General features: G+C 35.5%; 1 protein-coding gene across 20 annotated transcripts in view; it reads left to right on the top strand.

The window, feature by feature from the left end:
• The window catches only part of LOC144964520 (dedicator of cytokinesis protein 1-like), a 98,221-nt gene that overhangs the window by 52,688 nt on the left and 31,593 nt on the right, over positions 1–13,940 (top strand). For all 20 annotated transcript variants that reach the window (XM_078898916.1, XM_078898913.1, XM_078898927.1 and 17 more), the window contains 13 exons: positions 552–745; positions 1,158–1,230; positions 2,555–2,655; positions 4,016–4,074; positions 4,456–4,527; positions 5,868–5,968; positions 6,484–6,569; positions 7,893–8,049; positions 8,659–8,790; positions 10,736–10,855; positions 11,521–11,610; positions 12,198–12,302; positions 13,321–13,407. In XM_078898916.1, coding sequence (XP_078755042.1) covers positions 552–745; positions 1,158–1,230; positions 2,555–2,655; positions 4,016–4,074; positions 4,456–4,527; positions 5,868–5,968; positions 6,484–6,569; positions 7,893–8,049; positions 8,659–8,790; positions 10,736–10,855; positions 11,521–11,610; positions 12,198–12,302; positions 13,321–13,407 — 1,377 coding nt within the window. The remainder of the gene's footprint in view (positions 1–551; positions 746–1,157; positions 1,231–2,554; positions 2,656–4,015; positions 4,075–4,455; positions 4,528–5,867; positions 5,969–6,483; positions 6,570–7,892; positions 8,050–8,658; positions 8,791–10,735; positions 10,856–11,520; positions 11,611–12,197; positions 12,303–13,320; positions 13,408–13,940) is intronic.

Genomic DNA, 13,940 nt, shown 5'->3' with positions numbered 1-13,940 from the left:
TATGGCATACAACATCAGTATATCACATAAAACCTTGTGAAGCTATGAAACAAAAGATTTATCAGAAGAGTAAATAAATACAGTGGTTGATTTTAGAGCAAATGGGCTGACTTTGATCAGTTCCATTAATCATCTCATCTGTCTGGTGTATTTTGCTATGATCATAGCACGACACAATAGACAGACAGTATAGAGTGAAGTTGACATCACTCTGGTCTTTGTTATTGCTTTTTGCCATCCATGTTTATGAGTAATTCTCACGAAACTGTATTAACCAGACTATAAAAGTTCATGGTTACACAGAGTTTTGTGTGTTGGTCCGTTATATTTCCGGATGGCAATGTTGTGAGCTTCTTTGACAAGCGTATACTGTCTATTGCTTTGTCACTCGTGACTATGTCTTGATTGTTAACATTTTCCTGTTCTGGGCTGACAATGGCTGAGAAATACAGTGTTATGTTTGACAACCAATTTACATTGAGCATGGATTGTTGGCACATACAATGTCACAAAAATGGGAACAATCTGACCAGTTTGTTTATTTCTAACAGGGTAACTGTGTGGCTGTGATGATCAGCATCCTGAGGCAGATGACCGAAGACCACTACGTGTCTTATATTCAGAGCTTCCCCACAACCTTTGACCTGACCGATTTTCTGATGGAGATTCTTTGTGTGTTCAAGGACCTCGTCAACAGGAAGGTGTACCCAACAGACTGGCTTGAGATTGTCATGATACAGAATTCGTATGTATCCTTCTGAATTCTGATTTATTTCCCTTTTTTTTAAGTGTGGAGGGGGGGGGGGGGGGTTGTATTTTCTTTTTAATTAGATTTTTTTTCTATGTTTTTGTTAGTTATTATTATTATTATTATTATTATTATTATTATTATTATTATTATTATTATTATTATTATTATTATTATTATTTTTCACATAGTACATATTGATTTACTTGATATTTGTGATCTTCACCTGGATCAACAAGAGAAGAGGCATTCAAGAAATCTGTGTCAGAAAACAAATATGCGGTGAATGACCGGAAAATGATGACATTTTGCCAAATGTATTCGAGGTTCCTTAAGAAATTTTAATGATTTTGATGGACTGTTAATGAATGACTTACTCAAGAAGATTTATGTTTGGTTTCCTTTCCAGTGTCATCTTGAGAGCTCTGAGATTATTTGCCTCCACAATCTTCGAGCGTTTCTCTAATCCGTTTGAACATCAGGTAAGATTTATCATGCTGATTTCTTTTAAAACTTTCAGTCAATCTCTCTATCCATCTATTTATCTATCTGTATGTCTATATATTTATCTTTCTTACCATCTATCTATTTATCTACCTATCTGTCTGTCTATCTATCTATCTATTTATCTATCTATCTATCTATCTATCTATCTATCTATCTATCTATCTATCTTTCTATCTATCCATCTATCGATCTATCTATCTATCTATCTATCTATCTACCTACCTACCTACCTATCTATCTATCTATCTATCTATCTATCTATCTATCTATCTATCTATCTATCTATCTATCTATCTATCTATCTATCTATCTATCTATCTACCTACCTATCTATCTATCTATCTATCTTTCTGTCTATCTATCTATCAATCCATCTATGTATCTATTTTGTAAGATATTGATGTGCATGAATCTTTAGAGTGCTCCACTGTTTAAGGAGCGTTGGATTATTACGGTATTCTCACCGTTTCTTTTGCCTACAATATTTTTTCTGGAGTAGGATCATTAATTCACTGCTTCATCGGGGCAGAAGGAAATTTTTAAAATGGTTTCCTGTGAATAGTTTTTGTTGCATTTTCCAGTTGTTTTTATCTCTATCTGTACAAATAGGTTGCTAACAATCGACTTGTACTTTATGAAATGGAAATTTGTTCCTTATGGGTTCTTCAAGAATAAATGAAGAAATATGGAGCGTATTGAACATGGTGAATATACGGACCTGTGCTATATGAATATTCATATTTTAAAAATATATTTAAGGAACTTTTGCTGGGTGGGACTGCTGACTTCCCATAGTGGGCAGGGAGGTACTTACTGTGTCTTCTAACACCCTATATCTGTTTTCCAACTTGCTTTCTGTCTTTGTCTTAGAATGAGATTACTTGGTTTTTTTTTTGTTTCTGGCCGGATGCCTTGGCTGAGAGGGAAACAGTCAAATGTATAGTTAGTTTTGGGAGTTGTAAAACATTTGAGTGTATTCCTCTTCGTGGGGACCTGTGCTTGTGTCTGAATGTGACTTTTAGTGATCTCAAACAAAGTACTTTGTGGTGTGCTACATCTATTTCCTATTTGAACCAATTCCTTTTTGTCTTACCTTTTCTTGGGTGCCTTAATTGTAATTCTAGAACTTTTTACTATCCCATTTTTTTTCCTTTTTACTGGTGAACATATGACCTTAATGTGTTGCAAGCGCTGTAAAACCCTTAAAAACAAACAAAACAAACTTCTGTTTTGTTTGGGGTTTTTTGGTCTTTTTTGTATGTTTTTGTAAGTTTAATGGATCATTTTTTTTCATTTCAGGTGTGGAACAACTTCTTCCATTGTGCCATCGCGTTTTTGACCCAAGACTGCCTGCAGCTTGACATGTTCTCATTTTCCAAAAGGAACAAAATCATCTCAAGGTATGAATGAAGCTCTAGCCATTTGCTACATAACTTGTCTCTCTCTAAGAATAGAATATGTGGATTCCACTCCTCAATTCAGTATCAAGTCGGCCGGATGATTTCTATATAAAACGTGCGGCTTTGTGGCCTAGTGGTATGACACTCGCTTTCGGATCGGAAGGTCCTGGGTTCGAGCCTCGCATGGCGCATAGTTGAGTCCTTGAAGAAGGCTCTTTACTCACATTCTCTCACCGTACTCAGGTGTAAAATGAGTACCTGGCCGTTAACAGCGTTGTCTCTCTCCCAAAAATTTGTAATATCGCCTGACAGGCGTCACGTCTCGTCCTACATGTTATGTGTTGCTGTTGGCCAGGGACCCCTTGTAAAGCGCTTTGAGCACGTTTAGTGGATATTGTGCTATATAAAAGCTCAAGTAAAACTTGTCTCTCTAAGAATAGAATATGTGGATTACATAACTCAATTCAGTATCAATTCGGCCGGATGATTTCTATATAAAACCTTGAGATTATCCCGCTTAACGTGTTCAAATCGCTTTACAAAGGGTCCCTTACCAACAGTTATGTTTAAAAAAAAATTTTAAAACAGTTTAAAGTAAAAATGATCAGAACTGCAAAATGTGATTTTTCATTTTTTTTTTTATTGTTTGTGTTGTTTTTTTTTCAGTTTAAGAAGAAAAAAAACACTTTCATTATCCTTAACGAATAGCATTTTGATTTGATTCCAGTTTTATGATTTAGACTTGATACTCAATGCACAGCGATTTGTTCACCCCACGGTCCACCAGATTTAGATGATGGTTCACGTATTGTTTTTCCTATTTTTAAGAGCATATTCAGAGTTTTAAAATCATTTTGCTTAGTTCTAATTATTGTAAAATCAGAGTGACAACAATGACGTGTTTTCAACTATGTATAATTGTGTCTTTGAGTAAGACACTCGACAAGCATTAAGATAAAAAAAATAATAAATTCCCTTTTTTTATCCCATCGGGGAATTTGGTCTCTAATGTCTATTCCAAGGGATGACTGGAATAAACCAGACATTAGCCGCAGTGCAGCCCGGCATATTGAGCTATAGTGAGGTAACTTGCTCAAGGCCAGTGGCGGGTGATCGAACTCGGTACCTTTCGGGTACGAAGCAAAGATCGCACCACTGAGCCACGCCCCCTCCCCCCTGACTGAGGTATAAGTGAGTATCTCCTGATTATGGACACTCACAGGCATATTAGAATTCTGATACCAAAAAAAAAGGATGTCACGTTGGTGACTGTCTTAAGTAAATATAACTATGTTTGTGAAATTCACCTCCCATTTTCCCCCTCACAAATACAAATATAAATTTTTAAATACTTCTTCAGGTACAAGGACATGAGACGTGAGGCTGGCTTTGAAATTAGGTCAATGTGGTCTAAATTAGGTACGTTCATCTCTCAGTATAATGATTTAGGAGAGTGAGAATTACATAGGCTTCAGTGGACGATTTTTCAGGTTTATATTTCCTTTATCAAAAACGAACTCTTCTTTCTTCTTGCTTCTCCTCCCTCCTCTTACTGCTCAATCTTCCTCCTAATTATCCCTAATTAATTTTACCAATATATATATATATATATATATATATATATATATATATATATATATATTTCAAATATAATTGTGATCAACTTCTACAATATTGTTTCGAGCATGAACTCTCATCAGATTATATATATATATATATATATATATATATATATATATATATATATATATATATATATATATATATTATATATTTATATTAAATTGTTGTTTTTTTCAGGTCCTAACAAAATCAAATTCATCCCCCAACTAGTCGGCCCCTTCCTTGAGATGACACTCATTCCAGAGACAGGTATAAGACCGTAATAAGTGACAAGATATTTACAAAATGAATATAGTTATGTGAAAGGTTTTGATTTAAATTTTCAAAAAAAATTATGGATTCATACATTATTAGCAATTCCAATTTGTCGTGATGATTTGATAATTTTTGAAATTCCATCTGAAGAACATTTCTGCATAGGTAATGTAATTTAACGAATATGTGTTAGTGCATGACATAATCAGTCAGAAGGTGAAAATTTTGGATTTGCATTTTTTTGCGTTTTCTGAAAGAATATGCTCACCAAAGCATTTTAATCTTTATTTGAAGTAAATCGGGTGATTTTTCATGAAGTTATGATCAGATGTAAGGGAAAGGTATCCAGCAACTTTTCTCAAATTTCAAACTTTGTCAACTTCACTGGCTGTAAAAAATATTTAGAAGTGAAATTAAGCTTTGACATTTCCGGAAGATGTACAAAAAGGGTTTATTTAATCATTTGTGACAAAAACTCATATTTGATAAAAATAGGACCTTCTAACTAAACTTGGCATTATCTCAGTTCGAAGCTTTTCACCATCCGACTGATTATGTCATTCACTGTAAAATATATATAATAATCATGACAGAAAAATGTCATGTTTGTAGAGTAGCAAAACAGACTGTTGAGCTTCACGAGTTGTTTGAAATTTGCTGAGGAATAAGTTGCCAGATTATGGGGCAGCATGGCTGAACGGTACTGTCTTCGCTTTGTACCCGAAAAGGATTGAGTTTGCATGCCCACTGCACTGTGTGGCCTTGAGCAAGTCACTTCGCCCTAGCTCAATTTGCGGTGCTGCACTTTTGCTGCTGATGAATAGACCCTAAAGACAAATTTATTCCATGGGATGAATTAAGGGTCTTGTGGTATGACATTTACCTTTGGATCGGAAGATCCTGGGTTCGAGCCCTACTCTGAGCATCTCATAGTTGAGTCCTTGGAAAAGGCTATTTACTCACATTCTCTCACCATACTCCAGTGTAAAATGAGTACCTAGTCATTAACAGCTTTGTCTCTGTCGGAAAAAAAAAAAATAATTGTAATATCCCCTAATGGACATCATGTAGGATCAATAAAGTTTTATCTTATCTTATCTTATCTTATCTTATGTCTCGTCCTACTTGTTACATGTTGCTGTTGTAATTCGCTGAAGAAGGGTTTTGAGTCCGAAACGTTCTGTGTTTGATATTTGTTGGTTTTTTTTAAAGCTGTTGTACTCATTTTTGTTTACTACTTTTTACCTAAAATTAATGTTGACGCAATTCTGCTTCCATTCTTCTTCTTTCAAATTCCATGGTTGCCCCCCCCCCCCCCCTTTCAATGACACCAGAGCTAAGAAAAGCCACCATCCCCATCTTCTTTGATATGATGCATCATGAATTCATTCAACCCATCCCTAATTCAAAGCATCTGCAAGGAAATTTTAATGAAGTAAGTTTATATGGGGTTTTTGTTGCTTTTGTTGTATTTGTTTGTTTTGTTTTTTTGGGGTTTTTTTTGGAAAGCTTGTCTTTAATTTTGATGATGATGGTGATGTTGGTGATGATGATGATGGTGGTGGTGGTGATGATGATGATGGTGATGTTGGTGATGATGATGATGGTGGTGGTGGTGATGATGATGATGATGATGATGATGATGATGATGATGATGATGGTGGTGGTGGTGGTGGTGATGATGATGATGATGATGATGGTGATGTTGGTGATGATGATGATGGTGATGTTGGTGATGATGATGATGATGGTGGTGGTGGTGATGATGATGATGATGATGATGATGATGGTGGTGGTGGTGGTTCTGGTGGTGGTTGTGGTAGTAGTGGTGGTGGTGATAGTTGTGGTAGCGATAGTAGTAGTGGTGGTGGTAGTGGTGTTGAGAAATGTTTTAAGATTTAAGTTTTTATGTCTATTGAGTTCTATATATATAGATAATGTTTATTTCAGTTTGAAAATGAAATCATCACCAAGCTCGACACCCTGATTGAAGGAGGACGGGGTGATGAACAATACATGGAACTTTTTACTGAGATGTAAGTCTTTGTCTCTCCGCCAGTTATCAATCAAGAATCAATTATCATTTCTTTTATGATTTATAAAATAAAGTTAATGTATTTTACAAAGTGTGGTTTTGTGGTATGACACTTGCTTTCAAATTGGAAAGTCATGGGTTCCAGCCTCACTTGGTGTATGGTTGAGTCCTTGTAAAAGGCTCTTTACTCACATTCTCTCACCATAATCAGGTGTAAAATGAGTACCTGGCCATTAATGGCATCTCTGTCTGAAAAAAATGTAATATCGCCTAACAGGCATCATGTCTCGTTCCACATGTTACGTGTTGCTGTTTGTCTGGGATTCTTTGTAAAGCCTTTGAGCACATTTAGTGGATATTGTTGTATATAAAAGTTGAGCTTTTTAAAGTTTACCTCATGCAATCATGCATTCAAAATGGTTTCGATGACTAAGTAAATAAAGCATAAATCTACCTCTTCCTGAGCAGTTTGGATCAAGTCCCACCATTTATTGCATTTTTATCTTGTCTTGTCTTCTGGCAAAGTTTTTCATGGCACATTTGCCCATTTGAATGACTTATCCTGACATGTGTGTTTGGTTTATCCCTTTGTTTCTGATTCTTATTGGAATGTTTAGGCAATGATACCCTTCGGGTCCCGATAGCTCATTTTGTAGAACACTCATTTTACATGCATTTTACATGCAAAGGGACCTTGATTGATCCAACCAACAAATATAAAAACAGTTTCTTCCCAAGAACCATTAAGGAATGGAACGTTCTCCCCATCAGAAATCCTAGGTATTACCAACAACAACAACAAATTTGGTCAACTATTAAACATTTATCTTTGCGGGTGGTTGGATGGAAGCATCACCCTTGAATCATATACCTATGATGTTCGCTTGGGTGTACAATCCGATAGTGATGTCGTTTCTTCTTCTCTTTACTAGCCTATCCTGCTTCTTTGGTTTGTGATTGTATTTTTGACAGGGGATATTTTTTTTTCTGTAAATCTTCTGCCTGTTTGTTCTTGGTTATTTATAATTTAGCTTATGATATCTTTAGGTTATGATTTTGATTTACATTTGTACTATTTTTGTTAGATTGCTTGTTTTTTTGTTTCAGCGGTCTCTCATATAACCTCAATTGTGTTGGAAGAGACCTAAAGCAACAAACAAACAAACAAACAACAACAAACATTTATCTTTCAACTCAATAACACAATAATGGAGAAAGTCACCACATAATAGTATAAAATCTGCAGTGATGGGTCATCCGACTTTTGCAGATAAAGACGTTGAACGTTAACTTGAATTTGAACTTTTTCCTATTCATTTCACAGTTTACGTCATCTGTGTGAGGTCAATGACATGATGTGTGAACAAGGTGTGAATTTTGTCAATATGGTGCACAATCTCCTGGAGCGACTCTTGGTCTATCGTACAATTATCCAAGATGAAATCAAAGAACATCGGATGAGTTGTATTGTCAATTTATTAGTAAGTGGCTGATTCTCTCTCTCATCATTACCTTTATTAATTGTATTCTCTTGAATGGAATAGCATGTGAGAGGCAGATTACTGAAAGTTACCTGGGGTTTTTTGGGGTTTTTTTTTTTCTTCTTTCTTTTACGTATACTGTATCATTTACCTTTAAATGTGTCAGGATCAGATGCAGTCTACCATATCAGTTACTTTGTTTTGTTTCTTTTTGGAATTTTTGGGGTTTTTTTTTTTTTAATTTTGTTTTTTCCGAAAGTAATAGATGTCAGATTGCATTATGTATTAATGCCTTTATTAAAAATGAAATAAAAAAGAATTAGAATTATCATTAAGGTATGTAAGAGTATGTAGTAAGTATTTCAAGAGAATACTGTAATCAAGTCTCAGAAACGTAAGCTAGGCCAAGGTGACTTTCTCAAGGTCACACAGCATAGCAGGAGGAATCAAAGTCTTTACCACTGTGTCACGCTTCAGTAAAAACCTCAGAATTATGAGAATATTACCTGTCAGAATTGTTTTTTCTTTTGAGTTGCATCACATTTTAGAAATATTTACTGGGCAGATCTTGTATATGATTATTTTTCTCTCTCCATTTTTCTCACATAGGATTTTTACCATGACATCAACAGACAAGAAATGTATATCCGCTACCTTAAAAAACTGTGTGAGCTTCACCATTCTTGTGACAATTTCACAGAAGCTGCCTACACATTGATGCTTTATGCCAGTCTCCTACAGGTATGACAATAGAATAAAGAATAAATTGATATTAAAACATCAGAAAGGATAAAAATATCTGAAGGCCTTAAATAGAAACATAACAAACAACAAAATGGTTTGGTCTCAGACAATTCCTAGTCATAAATCACAATGGAAGCTTCAATTTAATCAACTTCTTCTTTCAGCTTATCCCACATTTTGCAGGTGCCACATCTCCATGCATTGGTAGCATCATCTTCCGCCAGGCCCATTTCTTTCATATCGTCCTTTACCCTATCCATCCACCTAGTTTTTGGACGTCCCTTTTTTCTCTTTCCCACTAATTGTATATCCAATACTTTCTCTCTCAGATACTCCCTCTCTCATCTCTTAATATGACCGAACCATTTCAATCTATCTTCTCGCATCTTTATTGAAACATTCTTCATCAATGAAGACGGATGATACTCTGTCACATTATTTGTCTTTGTTGAATAAATTGAAGCTTACATTTCATTCTCTATTGTTATTTATTTCTTCGAGCTTCAAGCAGCAACATTTTTGTTATCAAGAAAGTCAAGAAATCAAAATACAGAGAACAATCTGAGGTTCATACATTCTTTCAGTTTAGTCTTATTGATACCATTCCAGCCTTAAAGAATCCTTTCAGTGCCTTACAAATACCATGTAGATATATGGTACAACAAGTTTGGCTATGTGCGGCTATTTGGTCTAGTGGTATGACACTCGCTGTCGGATCGGAAGGTCCTGGGTTCGAGCCTCGCTCGGCGCATAGTTGAGTCCTTGGAGAAGGCTCTTTACTCACATTTTCTCACCGTACTCAGGTGTAAAATGAGTACCTGGCCGTTAACAGCGTTGTCTCTGTCCCAAAAATTTGTAATATTGCCTGACAGGCGTCATGTCTCATCCTACATGTTATGTGTTGCTGTTGGCCAGGGACCCCTTGTTAAGCGCTTTGAGCACGTTTAGTGGATATTGCGCAATATAAAAGCTCAATTTTTTTTTTTGTTCAGAATCAATGAGGAAAATAAGATCCGTTTTATCATTCTTTTCAACATTAGTATGGACACATTGAATTCAATGAGACCTTAGACTTTGAGTCATGCCTGTTGTATTTGAGGTCCACTGCATAGTTTTTATCGTAGTGATTTAGATATATTTTACGAGGCATTTTCAGTGCAGACTATAAATTTGGATGAATTTTCCTCTAACACCTTTTTTTAGTCATAAACTCGATGTCACAAACATTACAACATGTTTATAACACCCTTGTGAACAATCAGTGGGGTGGGATGGGTTTTTTTTCTTCTAAATTTGAAAAGAAGTGTATATAAAAAAATAAATTTTTTAAAATTCCCTTTATTCATCTCATAGAGGAAATTTGTCTCTAGGGTCTATTCCAAGGGAAGACTGGAAAAACCCAGGCATCAGCCGCTATGCAGCGCCGCAAATTGAGCTAGAACAAGGTGATTTGTTCAAGGCCACACATCGCAGTGGCAGGTGATCAAACTCGGTACCTTTCTGGGACTAGCAAAGACAGTACTGCTGAGCCACGCTATCCCTTGACAGAGTACAAGAGTGATATGTGAAGTTTTAACTCACTCAACCCTAACACCGACTATATCCGTAGTTTACCGGGGTTACTTTTGCTTCATGCCTATTTATTACATTTTTCTGAGAAAAAATTTAGGCGTAGTATCAAAACTAATGTCTTTAGTTTTACATGTTAATCGTTGTTGAATAAAACTAGACCTCTATCTCTATGCTCATGCTCAATTTTTAATACATTTTTTTTCCAATTTTGAAAAGTAGCAAAATTCTTTAGGATTGAGTGAGTTAAGATGCTGTCTCATGCATTGTGTGAGTTGTGTTCAATGTTTTTTTTTCCTGAACCAGTCAGGCAGTCTCTGTTTCCAATGCATTTCTTTTAATTCGACTCTCCCACCATTTTGTGACATTTCAGTGGACCAGTGAGCCTCTTGCTCCAATGTTAGTTCATGAGACTTACCCTCACCTTCACACTCACAGAGAACTCAAGGAGAAGCTGTATGGAGACATCATCTCATACTTTGAATCTGGCAAGGTATTTGTGTTATCAGTGTTTTAGTAATGATGGCAATTAAAAACATGGAATAAGAAATGATTATTGATAAAAAAGTAGTCCTCAGAGCCATTCGGCCCATGCAGCCGGAGTTTATTTCGGCTTCTATAGTGTGAAATGGACAAAAACAATTGCTCGCTATCCTTTGGATAGGACACTAGTCTATCGCAAATTACTTTCCACATGATCAAACATACCCAGCAACCCAATCACTGCTGGATGGATGGGGGGGGGGGGGGGGGGGGGTCAGAAAAAATCTCGACTGCACCCAGGATTGGTCTCAGTCCCTTTGCATGTGAAGCGGGTGCTCTACCAACTATTGGGGAAAAAGGATTGAAAGCTAGAGAGCTGTCATAAGTAATTTCTCCATTTCATTTGCTTCTTCTGTATGAAGCCCTTTACTTATAGATTGTAATCCACAATATAATGTTTAAAATTCTGTGAAATATATTAATATGCCGAGAAAAGACAGCTGAGTTTGTGAACGAAATTCAATGCTCTCTCCTATGAATTTAATGCTCTCTCAGATGTTTGGAATAACTTTTTGATTGTTCATCTTTCACGTTTTGTTATCTTATGGTTTTATTGCCCTTCATTTGAGTATGGATATCACAACGTTCTATGTATTCCTATTTGTGATTTTATAGATGTGGGAGAAAGGCATAGAGCTGTGTGAGGAATTGTGTTGTATTTACAAAGAGGAATTGTTTGACTACGACAAACTAGCCAAGTGTCTGGTGAGTTGAAGGCTTTGGTTTGTTTTTTTAATGTGACATGTGATCCTAGAGAGTCCAAAAAAAAAACAAAAAAAAACAAAAAAAAAAACAACAACAACAAAGAAAATAAAAAATAAAAAAATAGATAAATAAATATATATATATATATATATATATATATATATATATATATATATATATATATATATATATATATATATATATATATATATATATATATATATATCAATAAGATGTAATGTATTCTATTTACAATTGTTACAGGAGAGACAGTCTTTCAGATATGGAGAGAAAGATAAAGGGAGTAAATGCGACTCGTATAATATAAGGGAACAACACAATGTAGATTTCTGTTGCTGGATGGATTTCTTTGAATGTTGGGGGGTTTTTTTTGAAGTAATGAAAATAAAGTATTTACGACAGTAAATTGTTACACTATAGAGCACAAATGTGTCAACATTGATGTCAGGGGTAATGTACAATTTACAATCTCATTTTTACACATCTATCCATTAATACACTGTATAATTTCACCAGTTCACTCTTCTTGTGTTTAATCCAGTTTCTTTACCTGTTTTGTCTCTCAGAGAAGGCAAGCTGACCTTTATGACAGTGTGATGAGGTCAATGCGACCAGAACCAGAATATTTCAGAGTTGGATATTTTGGCCAAGGCTTTCCCTCTTTCTTGCAGGTGAGTACTCTGCCGTTTTTTTTGTTTTTTTTTAGTTTTTATATAGCGCAATATCCACTGAACATGCTCAAAGTGCTTTACAAGGGGTCCCTGTCCAACAGCAACATTTAACATTTAGGACAAGACATGATGCCTGTAAGGCGATATTATAATTTTTTCGGACAGAGACAATGCTGTTAACTGCCTGGTACTCATTTTACACCTGAGTACGGTGAGAGAATGTGAGTAAAGAGCCTTTTCCAAGGACTCAACTATGCGCCGAGCGAGGCTCGAACCCAGGACCTTCCGATTCGAAAGCGAGTGTCATATCACAAGACCACATAACCTCACACTGCCAGTGTTTTTTAAAAAACACCATTTATGCAATGTTACCAAATAGCACATACTGTCTTCTTTAAAAAAACGTCAGTTACCGTGTTGTGATCTCCAGTCAAGTTGTCTGTCTTGTTGGGTGGATTATGGAAAATCACTGCATTACTTGCAAATCCCGCTACGCTGGCTGTTGTGCTGTAAATGTGTAACTACAAATTCTAACACATCATTTTTTTACTAAGGAAAGATAAATGTTATTCTAAGGTCTTCCATTTATATGAAAAGACAAACATCACTAACGGCTGTGCGATTAAACACATTAGAAAAAAATATGTCCCATAGTGAAAATTTAAAAAAAGAAAATTGCATTTTTTTGTTTCTCTTTAAAAAAGATAAATCCTAACAATATGTTAGAGTACAACACTTTCAATATTATTTTTAATACAAGATGAATTTGGTTTCTCTATTAATCATTTCTCATTAAATATGACATTTACATTTTTTTCTTTTATTAACTTTCATTGAATATTGTTCTTGTTTTGTGGTGAAGGTATAGATGAGTTATGATGTTGTGTTTAGATGAGATAGAGAAGAAAATTTATTTTTTATCATCTTTTACTTCTATTCACAAACAGACAAAAGTGGTAGCAATTATTATAACATTCAGATAAAAAGTTTTTTATACATTTTTAAAAATCTTTTTCAGAACAAAGTGTTTATTTACAGAGGCAAAGAGTACGAAAGACTGGCTGACTTCAACGCTCGCATGCAGACTCTGTTCCCAAATTCTGTGGTAAATACTTTTTGATATTATGCAATGAATTGTCTTAGTCATAGGGACATTTTGCTGTCTTAGTCATAGGGACATTTTGCCGTCTTAGTCATAGGGACATTTTGCCGTCTTAGTCATAGGGACATTTTGCCGTCTTAGTCATAGGGACATTTTGCCGTCTTAGTCATAGGGACATTTTGCCATCTTAGTCATAGGGACATTTTGCCGTCTTAGTCATAGGGACATTTTGCCGTCTTAGTCATAGGGACATTTTGCCGTCTTAGTCATAGGGACATTTTGCCGTCTTAGTCATAGGGACATTTTGCCGTCTTAGTCATAGGGACATTTTGCCGTCTTAGTCATAGGGACATTTTGCCGTCTTAGTCATAGGGACATTTTGCCATCTTAGTCATAGGGACATTTTGCCGTCTTAGTCATAGGGACATTTTGCCGTCTTAGTCATAGGGACATTTTGCCGTCTTAGTCATAGGGACATTTTGCTGTCTTAGTCATAGGGACATTTAGCCGTCTTAGTCATAGGGACATTTTGCCGT

Source organism: Berghia stephanieae, chromosome 2, assembly GCF_034508935.2.
Source record: "Berghia stephanieae isolate SIO BIC M18660-M18661 chromosome 2, UCSD_Bste_1.3, whole genome shotgun sequence".
NCBI classification, from domain to species: Eukaryota; Metazoa; Mollusca; class Gastropoda; order Nudibranchia; family Aeolidiidae; genus Berghia; species Berghia stephanieae.
Note: the sequence above shows the minus strand (reverse complement) of the source record. Positions and strands in the feature narration are given on the sequence as shown.